At 48.7% G+C, this 26,058-nt stretch overlaps 8 protein-coding genes across 8 annotated transcripts; 4 read left to right on the forward strand and 4 right to left on the reverse strand.

The window, feature by feature from the left end:
* Positions 1–371: 371 nt before the first annotated feature.
* EDB91DRAFT_1336744 (uncharacterized protein) lies at positions 372–1,710 on the reverse strand (the record flags this gene model as incomplete). Its single annotated transcript, XM_041325547.1, has 4 exons — positions 1,115–1,710; positions 658–940; positions 539–591; positions 372–410 (listed from the first exon to the last, which is right to left on the reverse strand). Exons 1-4 carry the CDS (start codon positions 1,355–1,357, stop codon positions 372–374), a joined length of 618 nt encoding a protein of 205 aa, XP_041176794.1. The 5' UTR covers positions 1,358–1,710.
* A 1,366-nt stretch (positions 1,711–3,076) lies between these two features.
* Positions 3,077–3,909, reverse strand: EDB91DRAFT_1134786 (uncharacterized protein). The gene is made up of 5 exons (XM_041318789.1): positions 3,810–3,909; positions 3,609–3,748; positions 3,440–3,549; positions 3,156–3,407; positions 3,077–3,099 (listed from the first exon to the last, which is right to left on the reverse strand). Exons 2-4 carry the CDS (start codon positions 3,739–3,741, stop codon positions 3,162–3,164), a joined length of 489 nt encoding a protein of 162 aa, XP_041176795.1. The 5' UTR covers positions 3,742–3,748; positions 3,810–3,909; the 3' UTR covers positions 3,077–3,099; positions 3,156–3,161.
* Positions 3,910–7,892: 3,983 nt separating this feature from the next.
* EDB91DRAFT_1284164 (uncharacterized protein) lies at positions 7,893–10,114 on the forward strand (the record flags this gene model as incomplete). The annotated part of the gene is made up of 7 exons (XM_041324768.1): positions 7,893–8,205; positions 8,260–8,430; positions 8,477–8,633; positions 8,681–9,042; positions 9,101–9,453; positions 9,547–9,621; positions 9,677–10,114. The coding sequence occupies 7 exons, from the start codon at positions 7,893–7,895 to the stop codon at positions 10,112–10,114; spliced, it is 1,869 nt and encodes a 622-aa protein (XP_041176796.1).
* Positions 10,115–10,329: 215 nt separating this feature from the next.
* On the reverse strand, positions 10,330–12,845 carry EDB91DRAFT_1284169 (uncharacterized protein; the record flags this gene model as incomplete). Its single annotated transcript, XM_041324769.1, has 7 exons — positions 10,330–10,409; positions 10,542–10,728; positions 10,866–11,164; positions 11,218–12,091; positions 12,155–12,517; positions 12,625–12,641; positions 12,749–12,845. 7 exons carry the CDS (start codon positions 12,843–12,845, stop codon positions 10,330–10,332), a joined length of 1,917 nt encoding a protein of 638 aa, XP_041176797.1.
* Positions 12,846–14,807: 1,962 nt separating this feature from the next.
* EDB91DRAFT_1284173 (aspartic peptidase domain-containing protein) lies at positions 14,808–17,255 on the reverse strand (the record flags this gene model as incomplete). Its single annotated transcript, XM_041324770.1, has 4 exons — positions 14,808–16,287; positions 16,340–16,867; positions 16,917–17,103; positions 17,154–17,255. Coding segments are annotated over 4 exons (1,950 nt in total), but the record flags the coding sequence as incomplete, so codon positions are not given.
* A 2,590-nt stretch (positions 17,256–19,845) lies between these two features.
* EDB91DRAFT_1134828 (kinase A anchor protein) lies at positions 19,846–21,046 on the forward strand. Its single transcript, XM_041318790.1, has 5 exons — positions 19,846–20,007; positions 20,064–20,080; positions 20,131–20,497; positions 20,551–20,609; positions 20,661–21,046. The coding sequence occupies exons 1-5, from the start codon at positions 19,899–19,901 to the stop codon at positions 20,907–20,909; spliced, it is 801 nt and encodes a 266-aa protein (XP_041176799.1). The 5' UTR covers positions 19,846–19,898; the 3' UTR covers positions 20,910–21,046.
* A 120-nt stretch (positions 21,047–21,166) lies between these two features.
* EDB91DRAFT_1134830 (P-loop containing nucleoside triphosphate hydrolase protein) lies at positions 21,167–22,213 on the forward strand. The gene is made up of 5 exons (XM_041318791.1): positions 21,167–21,313; positions 21,370–21,411; positions 21,479–21,676; positions 21,735–21,869; positions 21,927–22,213. The coding sequence occupies exons 1-5, from the start codon at positions 21,260–21,262 to the stop codon at positions 22,080–22,082; spliced, it is 585 nt and encodes a 194-aa protein (XP_041176800.1). The 5' UTR covers positions 21,167–21,259; the 3' UTR covers positions 22,083–22,213.
* A 2,320-nt stretch (positions 22,214–24,533) lies between these two features.
* Positions 24,534–25,300, forward strand: EDB91DRAFT_1237496 (protein-tyrosine phosphatase-like protein; the record flags this gene model as incomplete). The annotated part of the gene is made up of 2 exons (XM_041321594.1): positions 24,534–24,923; positions 24,980–25,300. The coding sequence occupies 2 exons, from the start codon at positions 24,534–24,536 to the stop codon at positions 25,298–25,300; spliced, it is 711 nt and encodes a 236-aa protein (XP_041176801.1).
* Positions 25,301–26,058: the final 758 nt, after the last annotated feature.

Raw genomic sequence — 26,058 nt, forward strand, 5'->3', positions numbered from 1 at the left:
ATCCTTAATTACCGCTCGAGACTTCTTGTCACAGAACTCTCTCACACCCTTCTTAATCTCCGTCTACCCTGAATAGAAGCAGTCCCTGAGAACCCTGCTTAATTACCGATATCCTAAACCCTATGAACCCTTTACCCTTTCCCCTTTCTCCTTTCTTGTAGTTGATTGGTTGATAAGACGCCCTATACCCTAGGTGCAATGTTATGACCGTATATAGTTATATCACAACCTTTCATACTCAGCTATCTCCGCTTAGAGAGTAGTATATAGTTTAGGTCGTAGTCAGTAGTACTCCTTAGACTTAACCTCCTCGTTTCTACGTCATCGTAGGGCCTAGACGTTCCCTCTCAATCCATCTTGCTTTACCCTCTTCAGACTGAGTCCTGTGGTGTGATTCCAACTCCAGACACCTACTAGTTAGGTTAAGGGACGTGGGTCATAACAGAATCAAAGCCAGTAAAATTATTGAGGATCACGAAAGTCAGAGTCTGAGTGACCATGAGGGCAGAAGTCGAAGTAGAACAGTTGTATGCCTCACCGATATCGCAAAGTTGGACAGCCAGCCGTCTCCGAAGCCTGCATTAGAGGATACTAACAAATATATCAATATGATATATCAATTAGTTTATTGAGTGTTATTTGACGGCTGATTTGTACCTTTATCTAACGGCCGGGGGGGCGAAATGCGAGCCTCTGGACAGGAATCAAAGCCAGTGAAATTCTTGAGGATCGCAAAAGTCAGAGTGACCATGAGGGCAGAAGTCGAAGTAGAACAGTTGTATGCCTCACCGATATCGCAAGGAAGCATTGGTTCGGGGTTCGGAACAGTTCGGGAAGGTCCGAACCTATGTCCGAACGGTTCGGGAGACAGCGGACCGCGAACCTCATTTCGGTTCGGTCCGGCCAAAACTTGGAACCATGGACCGAACCATGGACGAACCTGACCAATGGTCAGGTTCGAACCGCGGTTCGGGACCGGACCACGGCAGCACTACTCCCATACCATTACCAACACCACCACCAAACCCCTCGCAAATTCAGACCTCGTATCCACCCCAAACACAGACACAAACGCGGACTCAACCACTCTCACCACCCTCGTCCGCACACTCACCCTAACCCTCAAGTCATGCATGCACCTCGTGATAACAGGTTCTAATGGTGTCGGTAAAGCGACTGTAGCACGGGTTTTGGCGGGGCTTTGGGCGCCTAGATTTAACTCGGGGCTTAGGTCCGGATCCAATTCGGGCTTGGGCTCGGGGCTTAGGTCTGGCTCCAACTCGACGCTCACGCGTTCTACGGAAGTCCTACAGATGGCATAAACGGTCCGCCGTGTTTGTCGTCCCGCAACGTTCATATCATCCTGCGGAGTCTCATTTAGCGCAGGTTATTTATCCGCAGGGTGTTTCTGAGTTCAATCATGTATGGCCTGAAGTTCGAACAACCAAGAGAGCACATATATCGACCGAACAGAGTGGCCCTGAGGCAGGCCACAATTAAACGAGACAAGAAGGAACAACTACCAGTGCATGTCTTGTCAATTTTTCAAGTGAACGAGTAATATATGGTGACTACTGAAGCAAACAGTTGATCTGATCCGCGGCAGTCCTTTCCGGGACTGGCGTGCATCGTGTTATGCCTATGCCACGAGGCTTTCAACGTTCAATCAAGACGAAAGTTACTCATACATCATGTTTCCTAGTCAATATCATATTGAACGATTCTTCTATCCAAGGGCTTCTGTTTCCAAAGCAGCAGTCGAAACTCCTGGCAGGAGCGACCATATTGACCACATCAGCAATGAACTACGAATTATGCCATCAGCCTCAATGCGAAATCAAACACACGACTCACTGTCCCGATGTGCCACTGAGGCTGCTAATCCATGGACTAACTAATAATTACAGTACACACCAAGAACCTATTGAAATTACAAGGGGTGAGTAATGAATCCAGGATGCAAAACAAGCTACTACTCACACCCTTGATTATTAAATTACAATTATTACTGCAGCACTCCTCGTCGTAGAGGCAAATTGAGCCTGCAGGGTCGCACTGCTTTTCCTCGTCAGCACTGACAGACATAGATGTTGTCAAAGCAGCAATGACAACGAGGAAGGAGAAACGCATTATTTGTGTGAGGTTATATGAGAGAATCTTTCTGAGGTGGGGAGGGACATTGAAGATGGCTTGCTTTTATATCCTGAAAATCGTGTTGTGGGCAGGACTCGGACGTTCTGCTAATGGGCTGGTAGAATGGTTGCGCCTGACAGAATTTCATGGCAAAATTATGGAGGCAGAACCTAGTGGTAGAACCTTACGGCGAGCATGCAGGCACGATCTGGTAGAAATTGAGCCTCGGCGGATAAACAATCCAGACTATACAAATCGTAGACGCGAACTCCACAGAAACTAAGATGCAATATTGTAGGCCATGCCAAGAATCCCGTCTAATGGAACTTACTCCATGCGTTGATCATGATTGGAATGTAAACACTTACCGAAGGTAAAGGTGAGATAACTGGCAGGATTGTTCGTGACATCTGCGAGTGGGAGAAGGACCCGTCCGTCAAGCCAGTACCGAACTGAATGGACGACGCGAAAATCTGCTTTATAGGTGGGTCGAAGAAGCACGCCTCAGAACTATGAGTGAATTCCGAGTGCACGGCAAAAAGAAACGCGTATTTTCTTAGTGAGCATGACCTTACATGTTAGAGTGGAGTGCTGACCTCAATATCAGTACAATATCGAGTGTTCTATGTGTCCAACACCGAGTGATGTGCGCATACTGGTGAACAGCCTGGACATTGTTGTTGATTTCCTGGGGCTAAAAGAATTACTCATTGGGATCGCCAAAAATCTTGCGCTGAAAAGGAGTTCTCCAATACAATCCAGCTATCAGCGATCCAATGAGCATGGAATTTCAGTGGCAGCTCCTGTTAAACACTCATTCCACGACAAACAGAATGTTGGTCGTAACATATAACGTGATCGGTAACTGTCAACCGAAAAACACGACCAGCATTGCGCGGACGACACAGCTGTTTCCTTCTGAATTACCATTGACAGGGAGAGGCTCGAAAGGAAAACCTTTCATCTGGAACGCAATCATATTAAACTCCCTTAAATAATAACAACAAACCAACCTCATCCCTTAATCCTCAATCTCGATGTTCCCGATCACCACTCCCCGCGCTCAACACCTCCAACGCCCGTCTCCTAGCATTGACCTGTCCACGCCCATGCCCACTCACATACCCAAGACTCATCGCACGCGCACCCACCTCACCACGCCTAAACGCGGCACTCGAGGAGAAAGCACTGATCGCAGACGTAGAAGACGGCCCTTCTTTCTTTTCGCGTTTTCCAGGTAGTTCGCTTATAGCCCAGCTCACTTCCGCGGAACGCTGGATGCTCCAAAGCCAGATGAGTCCGAAACGGGGGTGCTCACTAAGACATTGAGTACTGCAAAGAGATCAGGGTAGCGCGCGGGTGGTGTCACTGCTAGCTCGAGCAAGTGGAGAATAATTATGGCTGTGTGTGTACGACCTAAGATCAGATTTTGTGAGCTGTGAGTGAACCGTGCATAAGAAGCGCTAAGCTGCTACGTACGGAAGATACGAGTTCCACGAAAGATCTATGGTGTAGTTTAAACGGATTGTGCCCGATCAACCGGTTCCAGAGAAGAAGCATCGCAAGGTATTGAACACCCAGTCCATCATTTTTTAGCAAAGGCCACATGCTACAAGTGAACAAAATCCACGTTAGCGGCTTAAATGCATATTGAAATGCACACTCCCTACCTGAAGATACCGATGTTGTCGCCCAAAGCGCCCCATAAGAATACATTGTCAGTAGGTGCAGCACCTGACAGAAGGAGTGTGAGAGGTACCAGAGGAACCAGAATAGGAAGAACGAGAGTGAACAGGTTAGGAGTGCGTGGGGCAAGAGTGGCAAAATTGGCGTAGGTGATGGCGGCACTTAGTCTAAGGGTGATATGAGCGACTGATTCATCTTGCGAGACACCAAAATAAGTCGGCACTTTTGCCAGATGCTCGAAATAGACTCGGTCCGACTCGAATCTCGGATGCAATGAAGTGAGAAGGCATCACAATTCCAGAAAGTCAGGGTATTGGGAAGTCTGTGTGAGGTCTGCGCAGACGTCTGTCACGGTCTGTGTCTAGGTCTGTGTCAAGTCTTTGTCAGTGTTACCCGAGAGTTACCGGGGGAGGTCTGTCAGCCGCCAAACTGATATTGAGGTCGGCTCTCCACTCCAACATGCAAGGTTATGCTCGCTAAGAAAATACACGTTTCTCTTTGCCGTGCACTCGGAATTCACTCATAGTTCTGAGGCGTGCTTCTTCGACCCACATATAAAGCAGATATTCACGTCGTCCATCTAGTTCGGTACTGGCTCGACGGACGGGTCCGTCTCCCACTCGCAGATGTCACGAACAATCCTGCCAGTTATCTCACCTTTACCTTCGGTAAGTGTTTACATTCCAATCATGATCAACGCATGGAGTAAGTTCCATTAGACGGGATTCTTGGCATGGCCTACAATATTGCATCTCGGTTTCTGTGGAGTTCGCGTCTACGATTTGTATAGTCTGGATTGTTTATCCGCCGAGGCTCAATTTTTACCAGATCGTGCCTGCATGCTCGCCGTAAGGTTCTACCACTAGGTTCTGCCTCCATAATTTTGCCATGAAATTCTGTCAGGCGCAACCATTCTACCAGCCCATTAGCAGAACGTCCGAGTCCTGCCCACAACACGATTTTCAGGATATAAAAGCAGGCCGTCTTCAATGTCCCTCCCCACCTCAGAAAGATTCTCTCATATAACCTCACACAAATAATGCGTTTCTCCTTCCTCGTTGTCATTGCTGCTTTGACAGCATCTATGTCTGTCAGTGCTGACGAGGAAAAGCAGTGCAGGCCTCCAGGCTCACTTTGCCAATACGACAAGGACTGCTGCAGTAAGCATTGTAATTTCGTACCCCCGGGTGTGAGTAGTAGCTTGTTTTGCATCCTGGATTCATGACTTACCCCTTGTAATTTCAATAGGGTCTTGCTGTGTACTGTAATTATTAGTTAGTCCATGGATTAGCAGCCTCAGTGGCACATCGGGACAGTGAGTCGTGTGTTTGATTTCGCATTGAGGCTGATGGCATAATTCGTAGTTCATTGCTGATGTGGTCAATATGGTCGCTCCTGCCAGGAGTCTCGACTGCTGCTTGGGAAACAGAAGCCCTTGGATAGAAGAATCATTCAATATGATATTGACTAGGAAACATGATGTATGAGTAACTTTGGTCTTGATTGAACATTGAAAGTAGTCCGGTTCCGAACCCCGGTTCGAACCTGAACCTTTCCCAGAAAGTCAGGGTATTGGGGAGTCTCTGTGAGGTCTGCGCAGACGCCTGTCTCTAGGTTTGTGTCAAGTTTTTGTCAGTGTTACCCGAGAGTTACCGGGGGAGGTCTGTCAGCCGCCAAAGGTCTGTCTGCCCGCCGCCTTACATAACCACTGATCATCTTATCCCGCCGCCCTCTCTCGTTTGCCCGCCGCCTCCCTCATTGCGCGCCGTCTCCTTCGTTGCGCTCCACTTCTCTCGTTGCGCGCCATCTCTCTCGTTGCGTGCTGTCTCTCTCGTTTGTGCGCCACCGCCACCCTCTCTTGTTTGCCCGCCGCCTCCCTCGTTGCCAGCCACCTATACTTGAACCGTGGGCACCACATCATTCAGGCCCGCCCTTTGATTGTCCAATATTCCCGGCATACTGTGGCGCATGACGACTATTGATCTGGCTGTTGACCGCACTGGCTGTGGTAGCGCTGTCGCACTTACGATATGTCAGAGTGACTAGAATGGCAACGCAGGGAAGCCTATGGCCAGGGTAAGTGTCAGCTGCTTCGCATCTCTGCCTCCAACTAATTTCTTTGCTATTAGTATGCGCGATGTCGATTTTTCAGATTCTTCCCCGAGCTTCTCGAGACCCGAGTCTGGTCTAAACGATGTACAAGCGGCGGAATATAAGGGGAAAGATCACATGACGTGTGATAAGGTAAGTGTGTAGTAAGCGTCCAGCTCCTGATGTCCTTGCAATCATTCCTTCATCCAGCTGGTCCCCAACCCCCTCGTCATATTGAAGCCGTAACATGTAAGTACAAGTAGAGGGTGGTACTTAATTAGATGCTCGTGGTATATGTACTATAGTTTGATAATCTGTAGCGGGCCCTGCTAATTTGCATGCAGTGTCTCAGTTGAAACTTTCTCCAGCGGCAGGTTATTTAGAAGTGAAGTGTAGGTACGAAACAGAAAACAAACGACTAGCCATGCAGACGATATCGATCGAAACAACAACGTTAGAAAGCGCAACCAGCTACGACCATCCGCCGGCGGATCCACGACCTCCTCCATGACCTCTTTCCTTCCCTATGGCGACATAGTACTTGTTAGTCTATATTGTTTCAGAATCGAGCCTGACTATTTTCTCGCAGACCAAGGGGAAGAACTGTTTGTCCGCCACCACTGGTCAGAAGTCGAGGAGTCTGCCATCGAGTCTGCACAGACCTCACACAGACCGTGGCCCAGCCAACATGGTTCCAAATGCATATCATAGTCAGACTCAGTCTACTGGCGTAGCGTCACCTTCTGGCCCATCTGTCAGCTAGTCAAATGGTGCTCCACTAAGCTAATACTAAGCCTGTGCCCACATTAAGATGCTTTGGGAATATTTTGATGCGGTCACCTGCAGCTCATAAGGTAAGATAAGAAGGTGCACGATGTGTATCCCTCGTGCGCAAGACCCTTCTGCCTCCCGACCGAATGCAGATAGAGTATTCGGCTGATGATATTACAGCCGCGAGGAGTCTCCAGACCTACACAGTGCGTCTCTGTCTTGTCGATGCGAGTACATTTGAATCAGTGGCCCAGGCTGCATTGGTATGGTGGTATTGTGGGGAAGGACCAGTGATTGTGTGAGGGACAGTCTGGGTGAGCCCCAGTGGAAGTAGAAACATGTCTCGTTGCTCTCAGGGTGTTTACATCAGCACTGAATCCTCAGCAAGTTAGCCCAGTGAACTCAAGAGACACAATTTGATCCACATACCACTGCATACCAATAACCTTGATTACCCTTTAAATCATCTTTGCAAACCTGCCATTTGACAGGTTCAGAATACGATTGACAGATAGCGGCCCATTCAGGCCAGATGAGGGGTGTTGTAGGAGGAACAGATGACATGAATTCTATGGTATCTTTGATAGTGTGATACAGAGAGCTGATAAAAGGAGTATGTTGAAGGTAAGCATTTACTATAGTTGTTCACTACACAGAACCCATCAGCGCTAGTGCACCATGCAGCAAAGACCAGTGCAACTTACATGGTGCCAATACATATCAGTTATCAATGTGCAGGGTGGGCAAGAAGGGTGGGCATTGTTGATAGTGCTAATGATTGGTGGGATGATTGTGACACAAAGCGCTACCTGCCTAGCAGAACGGTGGGCAAGCGTGGGAAAAAATCCCTGCCAGTGTATTAGCTAATTAGGTGCGGCACGAATACGAACGGGGCGAATGGGCGAATCGGGGCGAAAAGTCGAAGACCAGGAGGGCATGTAAGGTGCATGGGTAGAATCTACATAGAATCTACCGTGGACTCGCGTAGAAAATTGGTAGACTCAGTTCGGATAACTCCGCAGAATCTACCGCAGTCTACCGCAGTCTGCCGCAGTCTACCGCAGTCTGCCGCAGTCTACCGCAGTCTACGCGAGTCTACGTAGAACAACCAAACAACATTATTAGCGACATATATCCTCATCCTCATCACCATCATTGACGTCCCTCTGATCCCCTTCCTCATCATCATCGACGTCCCTCTGATCCCCTTCATGACGGACATCCGTCAGTTGCTTGCGTCCTTGGATGCGTCTGATCTCACTTTCTCCGACCTCACGGCCTTCGTTCGGCTTGCATGCATGGCAAAACCATTCATTCACCAGTGCATGACCGACATCTGCCATCCACCCACCCACCCTCCAGAAGTCGTTATACTCCTTCTTGCTGGCGCACTTGGCCAAGACCGACCCACTATCCTTGCATGCTGGGTAGCATTGCATCAGGTTATTTGGACTCATGGTACAGTACTCCCAACTGACAAGGAGATTGAGGCTTTTAACCGTCATGGACTTATGCGTGGTATTGGTGCGTTGCTGTTCATCGTTTCACTTCCTTCACTGACATGTTTGAACCTCATAGGATATCACGACTTGTATCCACCGACACGTGTATGCCAGAGTCCTGAGTGCACGAACTACCGTGATGGCAATGAAGTAGCCACTCTCACGGATGTCAATAAATTTCGGGCTAGCCTCTTTACGCTACGAGATGGCTCCCTCCCGGTCCATTCGGTATCAACATATTGTCGTCGTATGTTCGTTATCTTCCAGTAACACCTACTGACCACTTCACCCAGAATGCCACACCAGATACTACCCCAACTATCGGATTCACAATGCCGACTCGACACGCATGTACTATGCTGGTGTTCCCGGCGTCATTCAAGCCGCAAGGCATTTCTATATTGAAGCTGTGCTGTTGGAATTATTTGCAGCAACAAAAGTCTTCGGATGGTACGTGGCAAATTCTCGTCTTTCTCTGATGTAACCTTTTGTTTCAGGATGTCTAGTATGAACTGCGCTCGCATGTACAACTACGCACTTGCTCAACGGCATGCCTACATGTCGAACAATAGGCGTGCTTTTGACGCTACACTTTCGCAAGCTTTCGACGAGGAATTTTCATGGCAGTATACCCTTCGAATGCGCGACACTGACGTCCTGAACGGTTTTTTTATCTACTCACTGCTACTGGAGAAGGCAGAGCATAACAGTTGCCTCGTTCTTCCCCACGATGAGCAACAATGGACCCGAATTGACATTGCGCTGAGTGAGCGCAACAAAGAAATGGAAGGTATTGGGCAGGAAGCATACCCGCATGCCTGTGACTTATGCTTCATCGTCATCGGTGACAACCCAAAAAGTAAGTCAATCATTTGTTAAGCGCAAGGCGTCATACTCAGATTGATTCCACGCCGCAGCGAAGATCCAAGCAGCTGTTTGTGATGGTAATATTATTGGGCACCCTTGTTGCGCAGTGCACGACTGCAAAGTCCCGCTTATGACCAACCGTCATCGTTTCTGTCCAGACCATCAAGACTTGAACCAGCAGTGCGCGGTCGATGGCTGTGATGAGCTCCATACCACTGGATCTCGAACATGCGGCAATGTGGACCACCAGGCTCTTGAAGACGCCTACTTCAAGCCTGCAAAAGCTCTCTTCCAGCTGCGAGCGCGGCTCAAGAGGGCTGGCATTACATTGCCCTTGGACTCTGTTCCTTCAGCCTCTGATAGTGGCGGTAGTAACTCTAACAGCGCAGACGAAGATCTCGAGGTGATCCTTGACTCTGAGTGTGACGGTAAGCTGGAGAACGGCAACAGACACCTCAGAGCAAGGTTTGGTCGACGCCGAACCCATAATGAGCAGCTTATCATGCGGCCTTGTGGGGTGATATTAGCGCGGGCTACATTTTTTGGGTCCGAGGCTGTCTCCGCTGTTAATGTGAGTTATATACAGTCTCACTGATGCGCGCTAACCCTTAACATTTAAACTCAAGGAATTTGCAAAGACGGTATTTCCTACTGCCGCATCAACACCTGAATTTTTCGTCTTCGACAACAACTGCAAGCTCCGTGCTCACCAAGATGCTATTGGTGATGACCACTTCGCCGCAACAGGGATGCCTGTGGACGTGTTTCACTTCAACTCGAAACACAAGGAAACTGACACCTACTGTCAGCAGCACTGCAACCCTGCTGCTTTCCCAGAGCTCATTTCTGGTGGCAAGTGGCAATTCAATACCTCGATTTGCGAACAGACAAATGTATGGCTAGGTGGGTATCAGGCAATCCTGCGGGACATGTCTGTACACCGGTATAACTTTTACCTTGATGAAATGATCAAACGCCGGAACCGCTATGTTATCTCAGAGTCAGAGAGACGAGGACATTCTCCTTGGACGATTTCTATGGATGCTCTGTTTGGCAGTGACTAGTGCACCGGTGCTGTTCGCATTACATAATTACATAGTTTGCACTACATACATTGTCTAGATTTTTGTTGTTTATAATTCTATCTCTTGTGTGCATGTTGTCACTCTATCAAGGCACGAGCATAGTCTTAAGAGTTTTGTGATGGCGCGCAGCGCCGTCTGCGGATCTTTGAAATTCTTCCTCCAGTGTTCAAGTCTAACGTGCAGATCTTCGAAATTTACACTACGGCAACCCTGCCTCCAATAGATCCCCAAGAAAGCCGAGGCTGCACGCGCCATACATATGCCGCCTTCAGAGCTGGTCCCAAATCACGCATTTTCAAAGTAAAGTTAGCTTGAATGCTGGACGACGCGCTGGAACCGGATTGACTCGCGGTAGGTGGGGATACATTCTATGAACCGTTTCGGGGTTGCTGTATAGTGGACCTACCATCAGTCAACAGGAATGATTTTGGTACACCGTGCAACCTGTAATGGATGAGCTCCCATGCGTTGTCGGTCAACTGGAGAATGATTTTGGTACACCATGCAACCTGTAATGGATGAGCTCCCATGCGTTGTCGGTCGACTGGAAAATCCCATAGATTTGGCAGAGCAAGACCTGCATCAGACAGACTCTGAAGGAGGTCACATTTTCATGGATAATAAACAGTTGAATCAACTAGTAGAACTTTCGGTGCGATAATTAGTCTAATTGAAAAGGTGGTAAGGATGGTAAGGCTCGACCGTCAGGTCCCATAAATGAATAATCTACAGGAGAGGGATCATTTAACCAAGCGGGAAATGTATTGACAGGAAAGGGATCGATTTGGGGATAACTCGTAAAATCTAATGGAAATTCAGAATTGGTGGTTGCTATGGTATCATGGTTCATCTCCTCTATGCTCCAGAATAGTGACGCAAGAGCGTCACTCATATCACCGGTTAAGTCAGTAGGGAGTAATCCAGTGTCAGTGGTAGATGGGTCTGCTGGTAGTAAACTCGGAGTAAGGAGTAATTCAGTGTCAGTGGTAGATGGGTCCATTGATAGTAAACTCGGAGGCAGTATATGACCTGAAGGACAAGGATTAGCCAATCGTGGAATTAGTAAATCAGATTACACTTACACTTCGCATCCGAGTTTGAGACGCTACCCAGGCCATTACTACCAGTAAGACTGAGGGTGTTAGCTTTGATTTCCGCCAAGAGAGTGTTCCACAGGCCAGCGGGACTATATCCTGCATTGACGGCATATTCCACCTTATCCCCCGAGTTCCTGATAGCTGCCCGATAAGCGGCACGATGCTTATAAAATGTTGCCTTAGTATAGGTGCAATTCAGAAAAGTAGTAGCGAAGAGGGTCTGGATCATCTGATCGTCTGATAAATCGACGAAGAGCTGAATACGGGGAACCATATCGCATGCATACTTCCAAGGAAATCGTGCTTGGGCACCTGGAGGGACAGTAGCAGAGGCGTTAGGTTGGACCGTGGCTGATGCAGGTGATGTGTCCGAGTCATCTGCGGTGAGTGACAGAGGTGACGTCACGGTGGGACTAGGTGATTCGATAAGCGGTAAAGGAGTGGGCGACTGCGGAGAGATGAGAACCCAGCTCGCAGCATTGTTACTACTGGCATTCCTCTGCCGCTTCAACGGCGAGGTGATCCCATCCAATCGGGAGAGATGCATACCCGTGGCACTAAAGGCTCGCTTTGACGGAGATTGGACGGTTGCAGGCGTGCGACTAAGGGATAAGACCCTCTCAGCAAATCCGTGTAGCGTGTGATTGTCAGTGAGATCAATAGAGCGGAGGAGGATGGTTGAATTCGGGGGACTGAGAAGTGGAGTCTTAATGTCTTGCTCGATCCAGGCATGCTGATCACTGCAATATACTGCGATATAGTCTCCAAGGTCGAATCTCATCAATAGCGAATGGTCTCCTGGCATGAACTTTCCAGGTGTGGTGCATGTAAGCCTCACCAGGTGGGGAGGGTCGTTGTTCTAGCGTTATTCGAGTTGACTAGTCAGCGCCAAGAAACCATCAAATAAATGTAGAAGACACACCTTCAACCAGAGGACTACGTCGATCATATTGCGGATCATGATACTCAGACTTTGGTCGGCTTGAAAGCGCTGTTCAGCCACCAACGTCCGCTGGTGCCCAAGAACATAGTTCCGTGCGTAATTGGGGTCTAACGGCCGGGCATAAACTCGTGAAGCAGCTGGGAGTGACTGAGTGGTAGTTAAAGATTGGGATGTAGTCGAGGGGCCCTCAGGTATAGTAACTGGAGGGTGGTCAAGCTGAGTAGATGTGGGGTTAACGGTGGCAAGCGGTGGTATGATCGAGCTTTCATGCTGTTGAGCAGCAACTGGAGGAGATATGGATGCGACTCGGTGGACCCTACACCCTCCCACCACCTCACAACACTGCTTGCAGTAGCGTCATATGCAGTTCCTGTTGGCCTTCCGTGGCTGAGTACCCTGCTTCAAGTTGCGGCAGTCAGCTTTGGTACACAGGACCGTATCAGTCATACCACGTCAGTGAAACATCCTACGAAGAAAAGTCACTGTGAACATACTACAAATTTTATACTGAGACGGCGACTCGTCCTGGATATTGTGCACATATTGTGCACATTGATTTAGTAACAGTCTAACTTGTAGCAGGTGTAGGTCCAAGTGACATAGCGGTGGGGCAGATAGCGAAAACATTGGCTTGCTGTTGCGCCAGACGCTGCTCCAGGCAAAGTGACATAGTGGGGGGGCAGATGGCGAAAACATTGGCTTGCCGTTGCCGTATATATGCCCGACGCTGTTCCAGGCAATGATCACAGCCGAGGCAATAAACTCCGCTGAAGTTGTTTGGTCGATCTACGGAAAGTCTACGTAAGTCTACGAATGGTCTATGAATGGTCTATGGATTCGGCTCACTTTCCACGAAAAGAATTAGTAATGCTCCCGGATTTTCTACAATTTTCTACGCGTAGTCCATGGTAGAGTCTACCCACGTACTCTCAAAGTTCTGAAGACCAGTGAGACTTTCTGAAGAAGCCGATAGCTTTAGATCCTAACACAGACAAACAAAGGCCCAACGACGAAAGTCACGAAACCAACTCGAAAACGGTACTGTGAATGTCTTATATACTAATTTCTTAATGTTAGAATCATGCGAGCAAATTACTCAAGCTTCCTCGATCTCTCTGACCACTTTCTTTTTTTTGGATGAGCAATTTTCCGTCGTATGACCGCTTGCAAGATGATTTCCGCTGGGAGACGTCTACGCTTCCGTTCCCTCTCCCGCATGCATTCGTCTTGCCATCCACTGAAAGTGCCAGTTCCAATATCCTCCCTCCATTGTCTTCCATGGTTTCCCAACAACAAGTCCTGGATCGCAGTTCCACTTGCGCATCGTGCCGTCCCTCGAACTACTCACTATGTGAATGTTGTCGTGTAAGAAGACGAAATCCTCAACAGCGTTTCTGTGACGCTCAAATCGGTGCTGCTTCGTCAGTACTCGCAAGGGACTCGGATTCAGAGGACATAGTCTCTTCAATGATGGATGTCTCAAGGGGCTCAGATTCAGAAGATACGGTTCCCTCAATGGTCGATGGTGCAAGGGATTCGGAAGACGTAGCTCATTAATGTACGGCGTCTGCGTTTTTCTGGCTCTGACTCGATTCGTGATCGAATATCACAGGGAACAGTTGAACAGTACTCACCGGTTGTTCTGCCGGTCTATCGCTGATAGCAAGCCAACGAGCACGAGTCATATATGCATCACGGTATGGATCCCGTTGACAGCGCTAATCGTCCATTCACAGGTTCATAGTCTTCCATCTCGGCTGGTTCGATGTTTTCAAAGCCACGATGACCACTGCGTTCCTTTCCACCCGGTTCCAACATGGTGACCTTCACCTGTCAACATAGCTTTGAACGTCTACTGTTAGCTTCAAAACCAATGCTGTTGTTGGGCTCCAGGTTCTCGCGATCCCTCACGCTTCACATCCACCATTGGTATTTGCCCGGTGCCGTCGTCTGGACGAGTTGGTACTGGTCGGATGATGCATTTCTGTAGGAATGACGCAACGGAGTTCGGCAGGCAAGGCGAGTACATTGTGTTTCTCATGTTCTTACGATGATAATATTCATTTCGTGCTATTATTCCCGGCTGAGCACATTGATAATGTCTGTTCCTGCGTTAAGTGACCATGGCTACATATGTCCTCGAATGTTCTCGTTCCTGTGTGTATCGCCCCTTCATGCTGATGTTCTTTCCATCTCTCAGGTTTGCATGGAGACCTTGTTGCGGGTCCGCCCTTCGTGCCGCGTCATCTCGAGGGCCGTTATTGATATGGTTTAGAAGTGTCATTTTTCGTCGCTCCGCTCCAGTGATCTACTCCATAAACGAAAGGATTTTAGATACACTTTACAAGACACTCGTCCGTTTCACTGTTCAGGTGACGCGAATCACTGTTTTGAATCTGCCCAATCCCAGGCTCCTGGACAAAAAAGTGATTCTTCCGAGTAAGATTTTGTCTGGACTCGACGGACTGACCACTCAGGTCCTCCATGATGACACTTCCGCTATATGTCCTCTAAACACACCACAAATCTGTGTAAATCACTGCAATCAGACCCATCATGCGCCACGCAGAGGCTAGATGTAATATATTCGCTTCACATACATGATGATGTACAAATATACCGTAGATCTCCCCGATCGACTTGACTGTATTATACTTATACGAACACCAACGACAGTCCATTAATGGTCCAAGTAATGAGCCCAGATAAAAAAAAGTCCAGATAAACAACAATGCACCAGTATACCACATATATCCAGAGATCAAAGAGCGTCGGTAGAGATGTGTGAGATGAGATGAGCTGGACGTGAGATGGAGATGGAAATAGGATATATCCGCATGATGAATGGATCCACATGGTTGTTCCGAGTGGGGTGGGATGCAGCGATGCTCGTAATGACGTGGACGTCCAGGACCGTCAATGAATGTCGACAACATCCTGGTCAACAGTATCATGATGTTCTTGCGATGTCGGAAATCGTCATGAGAGAGAGACAATACCATTACGCAAACCCAAGAATGATGAGTTCCCGTCAGCATTATCGCTCCGAGGGAGGTTGTCACGAAGGTCAGCCACGATTAGGCTCCCGCGGGCGACGGTTCCAACACCTGCCATGCCTACATCACCCTCCGCAACGTCGCTATCACTGCTATGCGAGCCACTTCGGCGATGCAGGTCTGTAAGCAAGGGAACAGATATGCTTTCCGACACGCCGCTGAGTTCACCGGGTGTTCGTCGATGGTTGATGGGCAATAAATCGGGGGAGGTAGGAATATCAGGCAAGGGCGCATCAGTGCCTACAATTGTATCTCGATTTGCCGCATGAGGATCCCAAGGGTCGCTCAGGTCGAATATCGATGGCGGCGAGTGGTCGTACTTGAACTTCCATTCGCCAAACTCCTTGACTGGATCCGCATCTGGCTCAACACGCGTCCCGCTTGAATCGAAAGTATAGTTGGAAACCTTCTCTTTCCTCGTAGCGTATGACTCGTATGCAAGCGTCCTGAGAGTAGTCGCGGGAGGAACATCCTCGCTTGAATGCGAGGTCCGCCTCGTAAACTGGTATTCGCTTTCGCCTTTGTGCTCTCCATCCATGTCAACCATTCCCTGTTTTTTCCATTGCCGCCGGGTCATGAACCATTTCAGCCCGAAAAGCGTGATGCACAACGCAAAGAAGCCGACTAGACCAATGAGAATTTCGAGGCCAGCTGACAACTTCGTGTCGCTCGAAGAGGTGGTCTGTGATTGCGCGCCGCCCAGCGGCTGATTGAGGACACGGACATTGTTGAACTCCTGCAGCGCTTGGGTTATATTGGTAAGTCCAAGAAGTCCAAGAGTTGGGCGAATTCCGGTGTAGACAGACGTATTAAATGGTGGGGGTTCATATGCAAGCACAGTGTAGACGTTACGCATGAAGGGAACACCGAGGATCATGTCCCCGGCGTCGGAAGTGGCATTAAGTTGTGAGTCATCAGCTTGTATGAGGCCAATGCAGTACTGTGCGTTGTGCTGCCCAGATGGCTCGGAGGTGAGGTCGAGGGGGTGGATGGGTAGCTCGGGTTGGCCGTCGAGAGTAATGGTCATGTTAAGTGGCATTGTACAGGGAACATAAACTAACAGTCAGTCAGCTCGGGAACTGCGAGCTGAATTGAATAAAACACGCACAATTGCCGTCTGAGGCCGGGTTTATACCCAATGCGCCGTATATCCCGTTTGCTATGGACGACGTCGTGATGATAAATGGCGTGCCGGAGTCAAGCAATGCAGTGGGGAAAGCGGCGCCAGTGACAGAATTGGTTAGTAATACAGGGCGTGCCTGGCCATTTACGTAGACTGTGATGGCTCGAATGTTCGTCTTCCAGAATAATGTGCCAGCGTTTTCGCTCACAAGCGTCGAATAATTGATTTTCGAAGGATCTGGAACCACAGACGACGGATGCATGCCGATTCCGAGAAGAGATGGAATTTCATTTGAACCAGGACGGGCAAAAGTGAGGGAGAAGAACGGTTGTGAGGGAACTGTGGATGCGGGAGTCATGGAGAAGAGGTTCGAGGAGAATGATGCGCCATCTGGGTTGTTGTTCACAGCTGGGGGAATTGCTTGTTCGATTTGTGAATCAAGGGGAAGAGCGAGGCCGAGGACACCGTCAAAATCCAAGCCTAACGGCTCGTCGGATACCGTGTTGGCAGCGGCTGTTAACGTTGATAAGCAGGGTGCATGAAATGTTTTCAGAAAACAAACCTAACGCCTGGTTCAGCACACTGTACGTTCCCAGCTGGACCGTATCCCATACTATGGGCCCGCTGACGGCTCCGGAGAGGTAATTGATGGTAAAACTAGCGCCGGTTGACGTGGATGAGCTCGGATCGTACAGGCGACCATTTGTCAATGAACACGACGATGTGGAACACGATTTTGATGCGATCCACTGTAATTTCGGATGAGGAAGGCTGTGTAATCAGGAAAGGCACGACTTACAAGATCCGATGATCCCGTGTCAATTTGAAGGGAAAGGTTTTGCTGTGCTGAACCTACTAACACAGGTACGGTGTAGGCACTATATTCGAGCGATGAGCCAAGGGGAAAGGGGGGGAAACGAAATCAGAAGGTAAAATGACGCCAAATCAATCAGGAGCAGGGCTGAAGACGTATAAAGGAAATCAGCTGGAAGACTCACATTCCGTCATAGCTAGTGGACACCATATCAAGGTTAAGCACCATGCCACCAGAACCACCAGAACCCTCGTCGCGAGCACGTTGCTTGCCTTCCGCCCTCGAAAATGCACGAGCGCCTTTATGCAGGGTCATCGTTCACTAGCAATAGTAGTCTGGAAGGTCAGGGGGTGACGGGGAGCCTGGGTCGCAAAAGAAAGTAAACTTGTAGGAGGGAGGTGAATAAACGGAGGCTCGCGTGAGATGTTGAACGTCTAGATGGAGGCCGATGAGGACATGCAAGCTGAGCGGTACCGGGAGATAGCAATGGTCTTCCTTAAACTTGAGTGGTAGAGTGAAAACTCGAAGATGGCGAAAGGGAGTAAATAAGACTGGGTAATAACTTGCGGGGATAACAAAAGGAGGTTAAAGAGCGAGGCAAAGGCCAGGGATGCGGAATCCAGAACAACTCGCGAGCACTGTACATAAAAAGTTCCGTCAATTGGTAACATGTCAGAAAAGACGCCTAAAAGTCCTTTGCCAAGATGCTTAAACATACCGCTGCAGCTAAAAGTCAGACTCTCGCGTACGTTCGATATGTCCGTCAAGAGGGTATCAATAAGATTGCCTTGTATTCGAGCGCGCTCGCTGTCCCATATGGCGCTCGGCCGCGTTCCTCGCAGTTTGCAGCGACCCTGCATCATCTTCTTTAGGCAATTTATTCGCACACTATGCACGGCCTATTGTAGCCTAGAGAAAGCCTATAGTCTACATTCTGCAACGTCAATCTGTCAATATACCGGACGTTTCACGGGTACAGACATCACGTCGTTGCGCTCACCGTCTCCCACTCTATTATTATGTAGCAAGGCACGACCAGGGGATTAACTTGGCGCGAACGGGAGACCTACACGCTCTTCCCTTCCCGTTCATCATGCCCCGTGACATAGTCTAAACCTGAGACGGTATCAGGGCTAAATAAACCGTCCCCTTCGCGTCGCGGCCTGGGGGAGGTTGAAGCGAAGAAGACTGAAGCAAAGTAGGAGCACCTAGAACGGGAAGCGGTGATGAACATCGCGAAGCCGATAAGAAGTCGAAGGTCAACAACTGGAGTAGCTACTAACGACACCCTCAACCCGCGACTAGTAATACGCCATGACCATCCACATGTTCATCATTGAAATTCGTTCAAACAAGTACTGTTCTACATACATACCTCCGCCTGAAAAAATAGATGCTGTTAACTGCATCTCTTTTTCAACCATGAAAGACGGACCCTGAAAGTGATGTCGACGTTCCCACTTGAGATCATGAGAGAGCAGGTTGTGTTCGATAGATTTCTTTATGACTCAGAGCAATTACAGATATTTGGCACAGCTAATGGACTACGCGAGACCCGTCACCCAGCATTGTAGGCGCAGTATAATAGGTGCACGGGCTGTGCCCCGCGTCAACCATGCTGCGCGCGCTTGTTGCATCGCAATATGTATGTTCCGATTCCGAGACTATTCCCTGGATCTAGACATAAAGTAAGCGTTTTTTGAGGCGGGAGCAGAGTTCCCCGTTGATACATTCAATCTTGACACCTGCACAGGTAATTATTTGCGGCACGGAGCGCTAAAAATTACTGCGAATAAGCATGCCACGATATACAGCACCACTCGTTTGATTAATTGTGAAGGCGACCCATGATTAATTGACTGAGGAGGCTACAACCTCTTTCGCTCTGGTGTTGTAAGTATCCAGAAACGCGTATACCATAAGACAACACCATACTTGCACCAAAACCGTCTCTGATATTTTGCGCAAACGAAATCTGTTTAGCGCCTCGAACCAAAGTCAGGGACAGAGTCGGCTTGCCGGCTATTGGCGGAATCCGCGCACCACAATGTCAGATGAGGATGTAATTGTTGCCCAGACGTCTTCTCACCAATCCGCAAAGTCCATAAGGACAGTGCACGAGATGACAACGCTGTCTGATGAGTCGAAGACTTCAGTCACGACTTGGCTCCGTTTAAAATAGAGCGATCGGAGATTACATAGGTGCGCTCACCTTCGATGTGCACCATCATCCCTCGTTCCACGATCACACATTGGAAAATTGACAAAAGAACGGCTGACTCGGCTGACTGAACCGCAGGAACGAGAAGAGTTGCAATCGGTTCTACGGGGGAGTGATCAATACTATTATTATAAGTTATAAAAGGATCGATTTGGGCAATGGGACATACATTCATATCATGATAGAGAACACGTCGTAGAAATACGGTGTTCCGTCAAATTCTTATCGTGCACTGGTGCCCTAGCGCCATTAATCGAGCGAGAGCCGTCAACAGACCGTAAGTACATCCTGAAGCTATTGAGTGGTTTATAGACAACTTGGCGATGGATCAACTTGCCAGCTCAAATCACTCACGTTGAGCTGTGTACGCAAGTATGGGCGTAGGTTGAGCGTAGGCATGATCTGCGATAGTACTAGGTCGATATCAGTGATCAACAAGACCACTCGGAGTTTCCCGTTTTGACTTTCTGCGTAGGCCACAAGGAAGACAATCGTTCCTTCTGTAAAGCATGGCTACAAAGTATGTTCCAAACACTGCCAGGGCAAGCGTTTCGACCCCTCACCGTGGACAAATTTCCTCTGGTATAAATCGCAATTCCAAATTGCGACCTACACATTGTCCGTGGGTTTCCAGTCTTGAATGCAGTATGTGTGCTCAGTGCGTTATCTCCAAGTCATATCCTTGCCCATCGTCAGTATCGATCTTTTGATTAAAAAAAATACCTGCCAATGTAGAACCAGGGCCACCACGTGCACTTGCAGGAATCAGTGAAGTCGTTCACGGATGGTTTGCTCAATAGTAAGCCTGCGCTCCCTGGTGTCGATAGAGGTATTGTTATCGCACCCCGTCGCCTTCATTTGACACTAGGAGTCATGACTCTCGAGGATACACCAGTTTCCTCTGGGAACACTTTAGCAAATGCACAGGCATTGTTATGGTCATTGAGATCTCGCGTCATGGAGTTATTAGACGGTCACAGTCTCTGCATTCCTCTTACGGAGATGAACATCATGAAACCCGATCGTGGTGATGCAGAAAACGCCCATGTACTCTGGTTGGGTCCTTCAATGGATACAAAGGACGCGCAGCGCCTCAAAACCGTGAGCGGCGCGTTGATTCTCGTCCCATGTCAACTGCATTCCCATAATGTGACATAACAGAGTTTGTGAACAAAGCGTTTAGGGACGCAGGTTTTATTCAAGATCGTCGTCCTCTTAAGGTTTGTGCCTCTTGCTTCTTGTATCTCACTTTGCGACTAACGCGGAACCAGCTGCATTGCACAATTCTCAACACTTCGCATCGCAAACCGCGTCGACAGCCGTTCTCCTACAACGCAGTCCTTGCGTCACCGGTCATGTGTGAGGTTATTCGTACACCGCTCGGAGCACATGATTTTCGGAACCCCGTGAAAGTGGAGTTTGGCACTTGGAGCGTTGATGAAATACAGATATGCAAGATGGGAAGTTATGGACCTGAAGGCGAATACGTGAGTTGCGGGTGCTGTTCGGTGGTGTCATAAGTGTGTCGGTGTATGACACATGCCATGATATATGCCATATTCTACTCACAGCCCTTGTTGGAAGCTTGGAAGAGCTTGGATTATGTCGCTACGGTATGATAGGTAGTCTAAGTATTAGTAATTATGCTGTGACTACACTTGCTACGAGTGACGGCTGTAAGAGCGCGGCTTCCTAGAAGGGAAGTTTGATCTCACGCACAGGCCTTGCGGTGGACACAGCCCATTGTGTGGCATTGAAAGACCGATTAAAAGACCGACTTGTATCATCGTGCGACTCTTGTCTCGCTGAACACCATCATCCCCAAGCAGCGCCCGTACATCCACGCAATCCTACTTTCTACGTTTGAATAATGGCCGAAATCAGGAGGAAGCTTGTTATCGTTGGTGATGGTGCTTGTGGAAAGGTTCGCCCCTTAACTTTGACGTGAAACAGCCAAGGACGAGCTCACATCATTAATAGACGTGTTTGTTGATAGTTTTCTCCAAAGGAACATTTCCTGAGGTACTTTTCAATTACAGTCGTCAGCCGCCTGTTTGCCTGATTATTCCCTTGATTCTTGTGTGTATAGGTCTATGTTCCGACCGTCTTCGAGAACTATGTGGCAGATGTGGAGGTTGATGGAAAGCACGTAGAGCTTGCGCTATGGGATACGGCAGGACAAGAAGACTATGACCGTCTCAGACCTCTCAGCTACCCAGACACCCACGTCATTCTTATCTGCTTTGCTGTAGACTCACCAGATTCTCTGGACAACGTTCAAGAAAAGGTACGTCTGGCCAATGAGCAATGCCTCATTCGGTCCTGACGGCATCTCCCGAATGCAGTGGATTTCTGAGGTGATGCACTTCTGCGCCGGTCTTCCTATCATTCTTGTTGGCTGCAAGAACGACCTCAGACGTGACCGACGAGTGATTGACGAGCTCAAGAAGACGAGCCAGAGACCTGTAACTCCTGAGGAGGTACGTTTCTGTTTTCTTCCTTGCAGATTTCTCTAGATGATGTGTCCACCTTTTCAGGGTATGGCCGTGGCAAACAAGATTGGCGCAAGGCACTATCTCGAGTGTTCTGCTAGAACAGGCGAGGGCGTTCGCGAAGTCTTCCAATATGCTACGAGGGCTGCACTTCTTAGCCGGCCCAAGAATAGCAAGAAACACCACTGCGTGGTTGTGTAGGCTATCCGTCTTACTTTCCACCCTCGCCGCACCGCACCGCTTCTGACTACACCCTTGCCCCTGTCAAGAGTCCATACCCTTCACGACTAGTTGTTATTTGCAATCTTCATGATCTGTCCTTTCCCTCACTCTATTTTTTTGCGTGACCGGACAAGTGTGCGGCCTCATCAGTATTTGACTTTGCATTGATGTCTCTGCTTTTTCAGTCTTGAATAAGCTCAAGTAGGATTGCATTGGCTCTTGGTAGTACGTTCTATATCCACGCTTTTGTCCTCATAATCCGCTTCGAGTTTGAGTCACATGTCTGCAACGACCCTTACCTCCGATATTCGGGGTGCAGAAGCCCCAACTCAGAAGGTATTGTGAATTACACGTTGGACCTTCCCTTGATGAGGTCTTTGCACCCTAGACAACGTCAAGAAGACTCGATTCTGCAAGGTACTCGCTGGGATTGCAATGACGCAGAACTGAAACAGCACATCCTTGATGTACAGTGTAACAAGCGAAGCCTGCGGTGTTCGCCTTCGTCGACGTGAAACTTAATTGTGCCGTACCCGGGCATTCGCATGTCGACTTTACGAAGTGTGACTTGTTGGAGTTTGCCCACTTGCCAGGTAAAAATGCGCGTTCTTGATGTATTGTTCCAGACCATGTGCTGACAATTCCATGCATCCGTTGGGCTCTCGCGGGGGCAACGAGCTTGATGAGTGCAATGTGCAAGTGACCGTGACGTTGTTGATAGGCTAGGTGCCTGGCCACCTATTCGTCATAATTTCCTGTGCTGTTTCCCTGCATTCTACTTGGCGCGACTAACCATAGCAGGAATTGAGCTACAGAAGCACTGTATATTCACGTGGCCCACCGCGCAGAAGTGTGCGAGCTTCCCCAGGCGAATTCATCGCGTGAAGGAACCGAAAACAGATCGGGTGAAATGGGCCGCTTGTGGAGATGGTCCAATATATCATGCATTCGCTGGACGGTACATAGACAGATAAGTTAATAGGAAGCTCCTGCCGAAGATGAGCGAAAATATGCGTTGAGGCGCACATGAACAAGTGACAGATACGGGTTTACCGGATCGCCCATTTGAATGCATGAGATCAGGAGAAATCGCGGTTAAGAAAATCTAGTGCGTCCACACTGGAATCATTGCACAAAACATTAAGACATTTGCTGCAAACGTGCTGGAAAGAAAACCCGAGACGTGCCTATGCTTTTGGGGCTCTGCCTCCCAAAGGCAGGCACCAGCAGTCGTCATTTACCGCCATCTGATAAAACAGCGAAGACACTCTGACTCATTTCTCGTACTTACATCAGTGATAGGCGCTTAAGGCGTTACTCAGGGGCTAGTAAATGATTGAGGAAAGATTGTAGTTCGGGCTGCCGTGATCAGAATTTACTTGGTCTGGACAGATCAGCCTCACGTACTCCTCCGATAGACAATGAATTAAAGGCAGGACAATTGCCATACAACATTGGAACAGTAACCTCGTGTTTATGTTTATCCTGATGCTGCAAACTCACAGGGATTTGATACAATTCAGGAACTATTCCGCTCCAGCTTCCGAGCCCAATATACCGGAAGGAGAACAAAGAAGTTCCGGTCAGCGTTAAGGCAGATACCGAACTCGTGGCAAGGTTCTTGCCGAGAACTCAATAAACGGGAACCTTAGAGAATCTAGCCCCTAGGGTGGTGGAAAGTCACTGGGCCTCGAACGGCCTGGACACGAGGCGTTCCATGGAGAAAAGCTATAAATGAAGGTCCAGGCGCCCGCTCCACGGCACTGAAGCGGCACAAGAGTTGTGGAAATATATTTTGAGTACAAAGGATCGTGGGCAAGTAAAATGCACTGGGGGGAACAGTATAATTTGCTGGCGTACTTCTCTTAGATTCTAGTTGCGACGTCGCCGTAGTGATAAACACGGTATCTAGACGCTGATAGCTGACGGTCTTAGCTTTCATTTCGCAGTTCCGGTAGAGGCATAACGGACCGAGTGTGTCGAATTGCCTCAAAGTTCGAACCGAATCGAAGTCTTGAGGTTAGCAATATTGGATGATGAATGTGATAGATGATCAAGGTCCAGGTACGTCGAGTGCACCTTTTGAGATAAACTTGATGTGATCACCGAGGATCACCATCTAATCCAGTTCATGATTTTCTTCTGCGATCCAGATTGTGGATGACATTGAATTGACGGTTGGAGGACTACTAGTACTTGGCCTCCAAAATAGGAAACTACCCCGATTATTTGAAGGCAACTTCATCTGTTCAATGCAGCTCCTCCATTCTCCTAATATCGCTCCACTGCTAAAGTTTCTCCAATATTCTGCCCAAGTGTCACCTGTAAAACAATTCTTCATTCGAACTGTGATCGTATCATCTCGCATTAGCTTTCCGATATCGAGCTGACCATTTCCCTGCTCATCTCCCCCCGTCCCACTGCCAAATTATGATCCGTTTTGAGGGCATGTCTCCAGACGTTATGGAGGCAATTTGCACGCCTATGCATCAGATTCTTCCTGTTCAGTTTCCGTCTTCGTCCATGCCTCCAATTCAATCAGTGGCCCACCCCTCCAGCTCGCAGCCTGGGTCCTTGTACCTTGGCTCCATGTCCGCAACGATGGATCGCGAGTTGCTCGCACACCATCATATCACTCATGTCGTACAAGTACTCGATGTCCCCTGGCTTCCGATATCAGAAAAGGATGGCTTTCGCTGTCTCCGGATAGACATTCTCGATAAACCCTCCGCTGACCTTCGTCCACACCTTGAAGGAGCATGCCAGTATATTGCTAACGCACTGAAAAATGGTGGAAACGTCCTGGTGCATTGCCAGCAGGTGCGCCCCTTTATCAGTTTTGCAACTTCAAGTCTGACGTGGCTCTTGCGTAACAGGGCGTCTCACGCTCTCCAGCCATAGTCATCGCTTATCTCATTCATGATCTCGGAATGTCGTACGAGCAGGCATATGCTCTAGTCAAACATCGCAGACCGTGCATTAATCCTAACCCTGGTTTTGTTGCCGGTCTTCGCGCATGGGAAGAGAAATGGCGTGCGTTCGCGCCGCCGCCGCCGCCACAACTACGCAGGGTTAATACCTCCTATACATCTCCAGCAACTCCCACGGCTGTTAGGCCGCTCGCGAGCTTCCCAAAGCTCTCCAGGGGGATGAGTTATAGTGGTAACTGCAAACCAGGGAGTACTTCAGTTTCTTGATCTTCCTTGCCAACATCGTCATGGCATGGGTATGATCAGTTCATTGGCGCCGTCACATAATCATTGCAAAACGATGTTTACCCCAGTCATTACGACATGCCCCAGACTTCTCGGTATCCCGTCATATTTTCTTACATTCACAACGTTTACCCGCTCCTACATACCGTAGCATCATTCACCAATACGCATCCCTATCGCACTGTTATCCTCGTTTTTCAATCTTTCGATGTCGTCTCGGCGTACATCATACCCTGGAAGTATCTGTACACCTTCATTTCGTGCATACTTCACACTTGGATTTGATTGGACTGGACGTTTTACTCCCAGTGAATAGGGGGAACCGTGTTTATTTTGATGTTGCTTGTCCGTGCATGCAAGTAGCCCTACTCACGCCCATAAAAACCACCGGAACATCGTTGATCAATTCAAGCATGCGTTTTACTTCGGTAAAACATGCCTTATCAGCTGACGTTCGACATTTGGGTCAAGGTTTGGTTGTGGAGACACGTGTGTGCTTTGAATTTGTTTTGAATCATCGGATCCGAAGTTCCGGTTGCAACTATCATGCAAGGTGGAATGAATACAACGCAAGTTCAACGTGATGCTTGCACGTGTTCAGATCTCGTTTCTAAACCAAATCGACGAAAAACTACAGGAATAGGTATCAGACGCTAGGAGCTCGCCACAAAAAGTAAAGGTTTCCCGACCTCAATGCTAGCACGATAGATCGCTTGATGGTTGACTTAATTTTCCAACCA

The sequence above is a fragment of the Suillus paluster genome (assembly GCF_016628075.1).
Source record: "Suillus paluster strain FC165 chromosome Unknown EDB91scaffold_28, whole genome shotgun sequence".
In the NCBI taxonomy this organism is placed as follows: Eukaryota; Fungi; Basidiomycota; class Agaricomycetes; order Boletales; family Suillaceae; genus Suillus; species Suillus paluster.

Coding starts and splice junctions, on each gene's coding strand:
- EDB91DRAFT_1134786 (XM_041318789.1), bottom strand. CDS start 3,741: ATGTGGCCTTTGCTAAAAAATGATGGACTGGGTGTTCAATACCTTGCG. Junction 3,550..3,608: donor GGAACTCGTATCTTCCGTAC/GTAGCAGCTTAG, acceptor ATCTGATCTTAG/GTCGTACACACACAGCCATA. Junction 3,408..3,439: donor ATGTCTTAGTGAGCACCCCC/GTTTCGGACTCA, acceptor TGGAGCATCCAG/CGTTCCGCGGAAGTGAGCTG.
- EDB91DRAFT_1134828 (XM_041318790.1), top strand. CDS start 19,899: ATGGCTACAAAGTATGTTCCAAACACTGCCAGGGCAAGCGTTTCGACC. Junction 20,498..20,550: donor GCGCCTCAAAACCGTGAGCG/GCGCGTTGATTC, acceptor GTGACATAACAG/AGTTTGTGAACAAAGCGTTT. Junction 20,610..20,660: donor AAGATCGTCGTCCTCTTAAG/GTTTGTGCCTCT, acceptor ACGCGGAACCAG/CTGCATTGCACAATTCTCAA.
- EDB91DRAFT_1134830 (XM_041318791.1), top strand. CDS start 21,260: ATGGCCGAAATCAGGAGGAAGCTTGTTATCGTTGGTGATGGTGCTTGT. Junction 21,314..21,369: donor GTGATGGTGCTTGTGGAAAG/GTTCGCCCCTTA, acceptor CATCATTAATAG/ACGTGTTTGTTGATAGTTTT. Junction 21,870..21,926: donor GACCTGTAACTCCTGAGGAG/GTACGTTTCTGT, acceptor CCACCTTTTCAG/GGTATGGCCGTGGCAAACAA.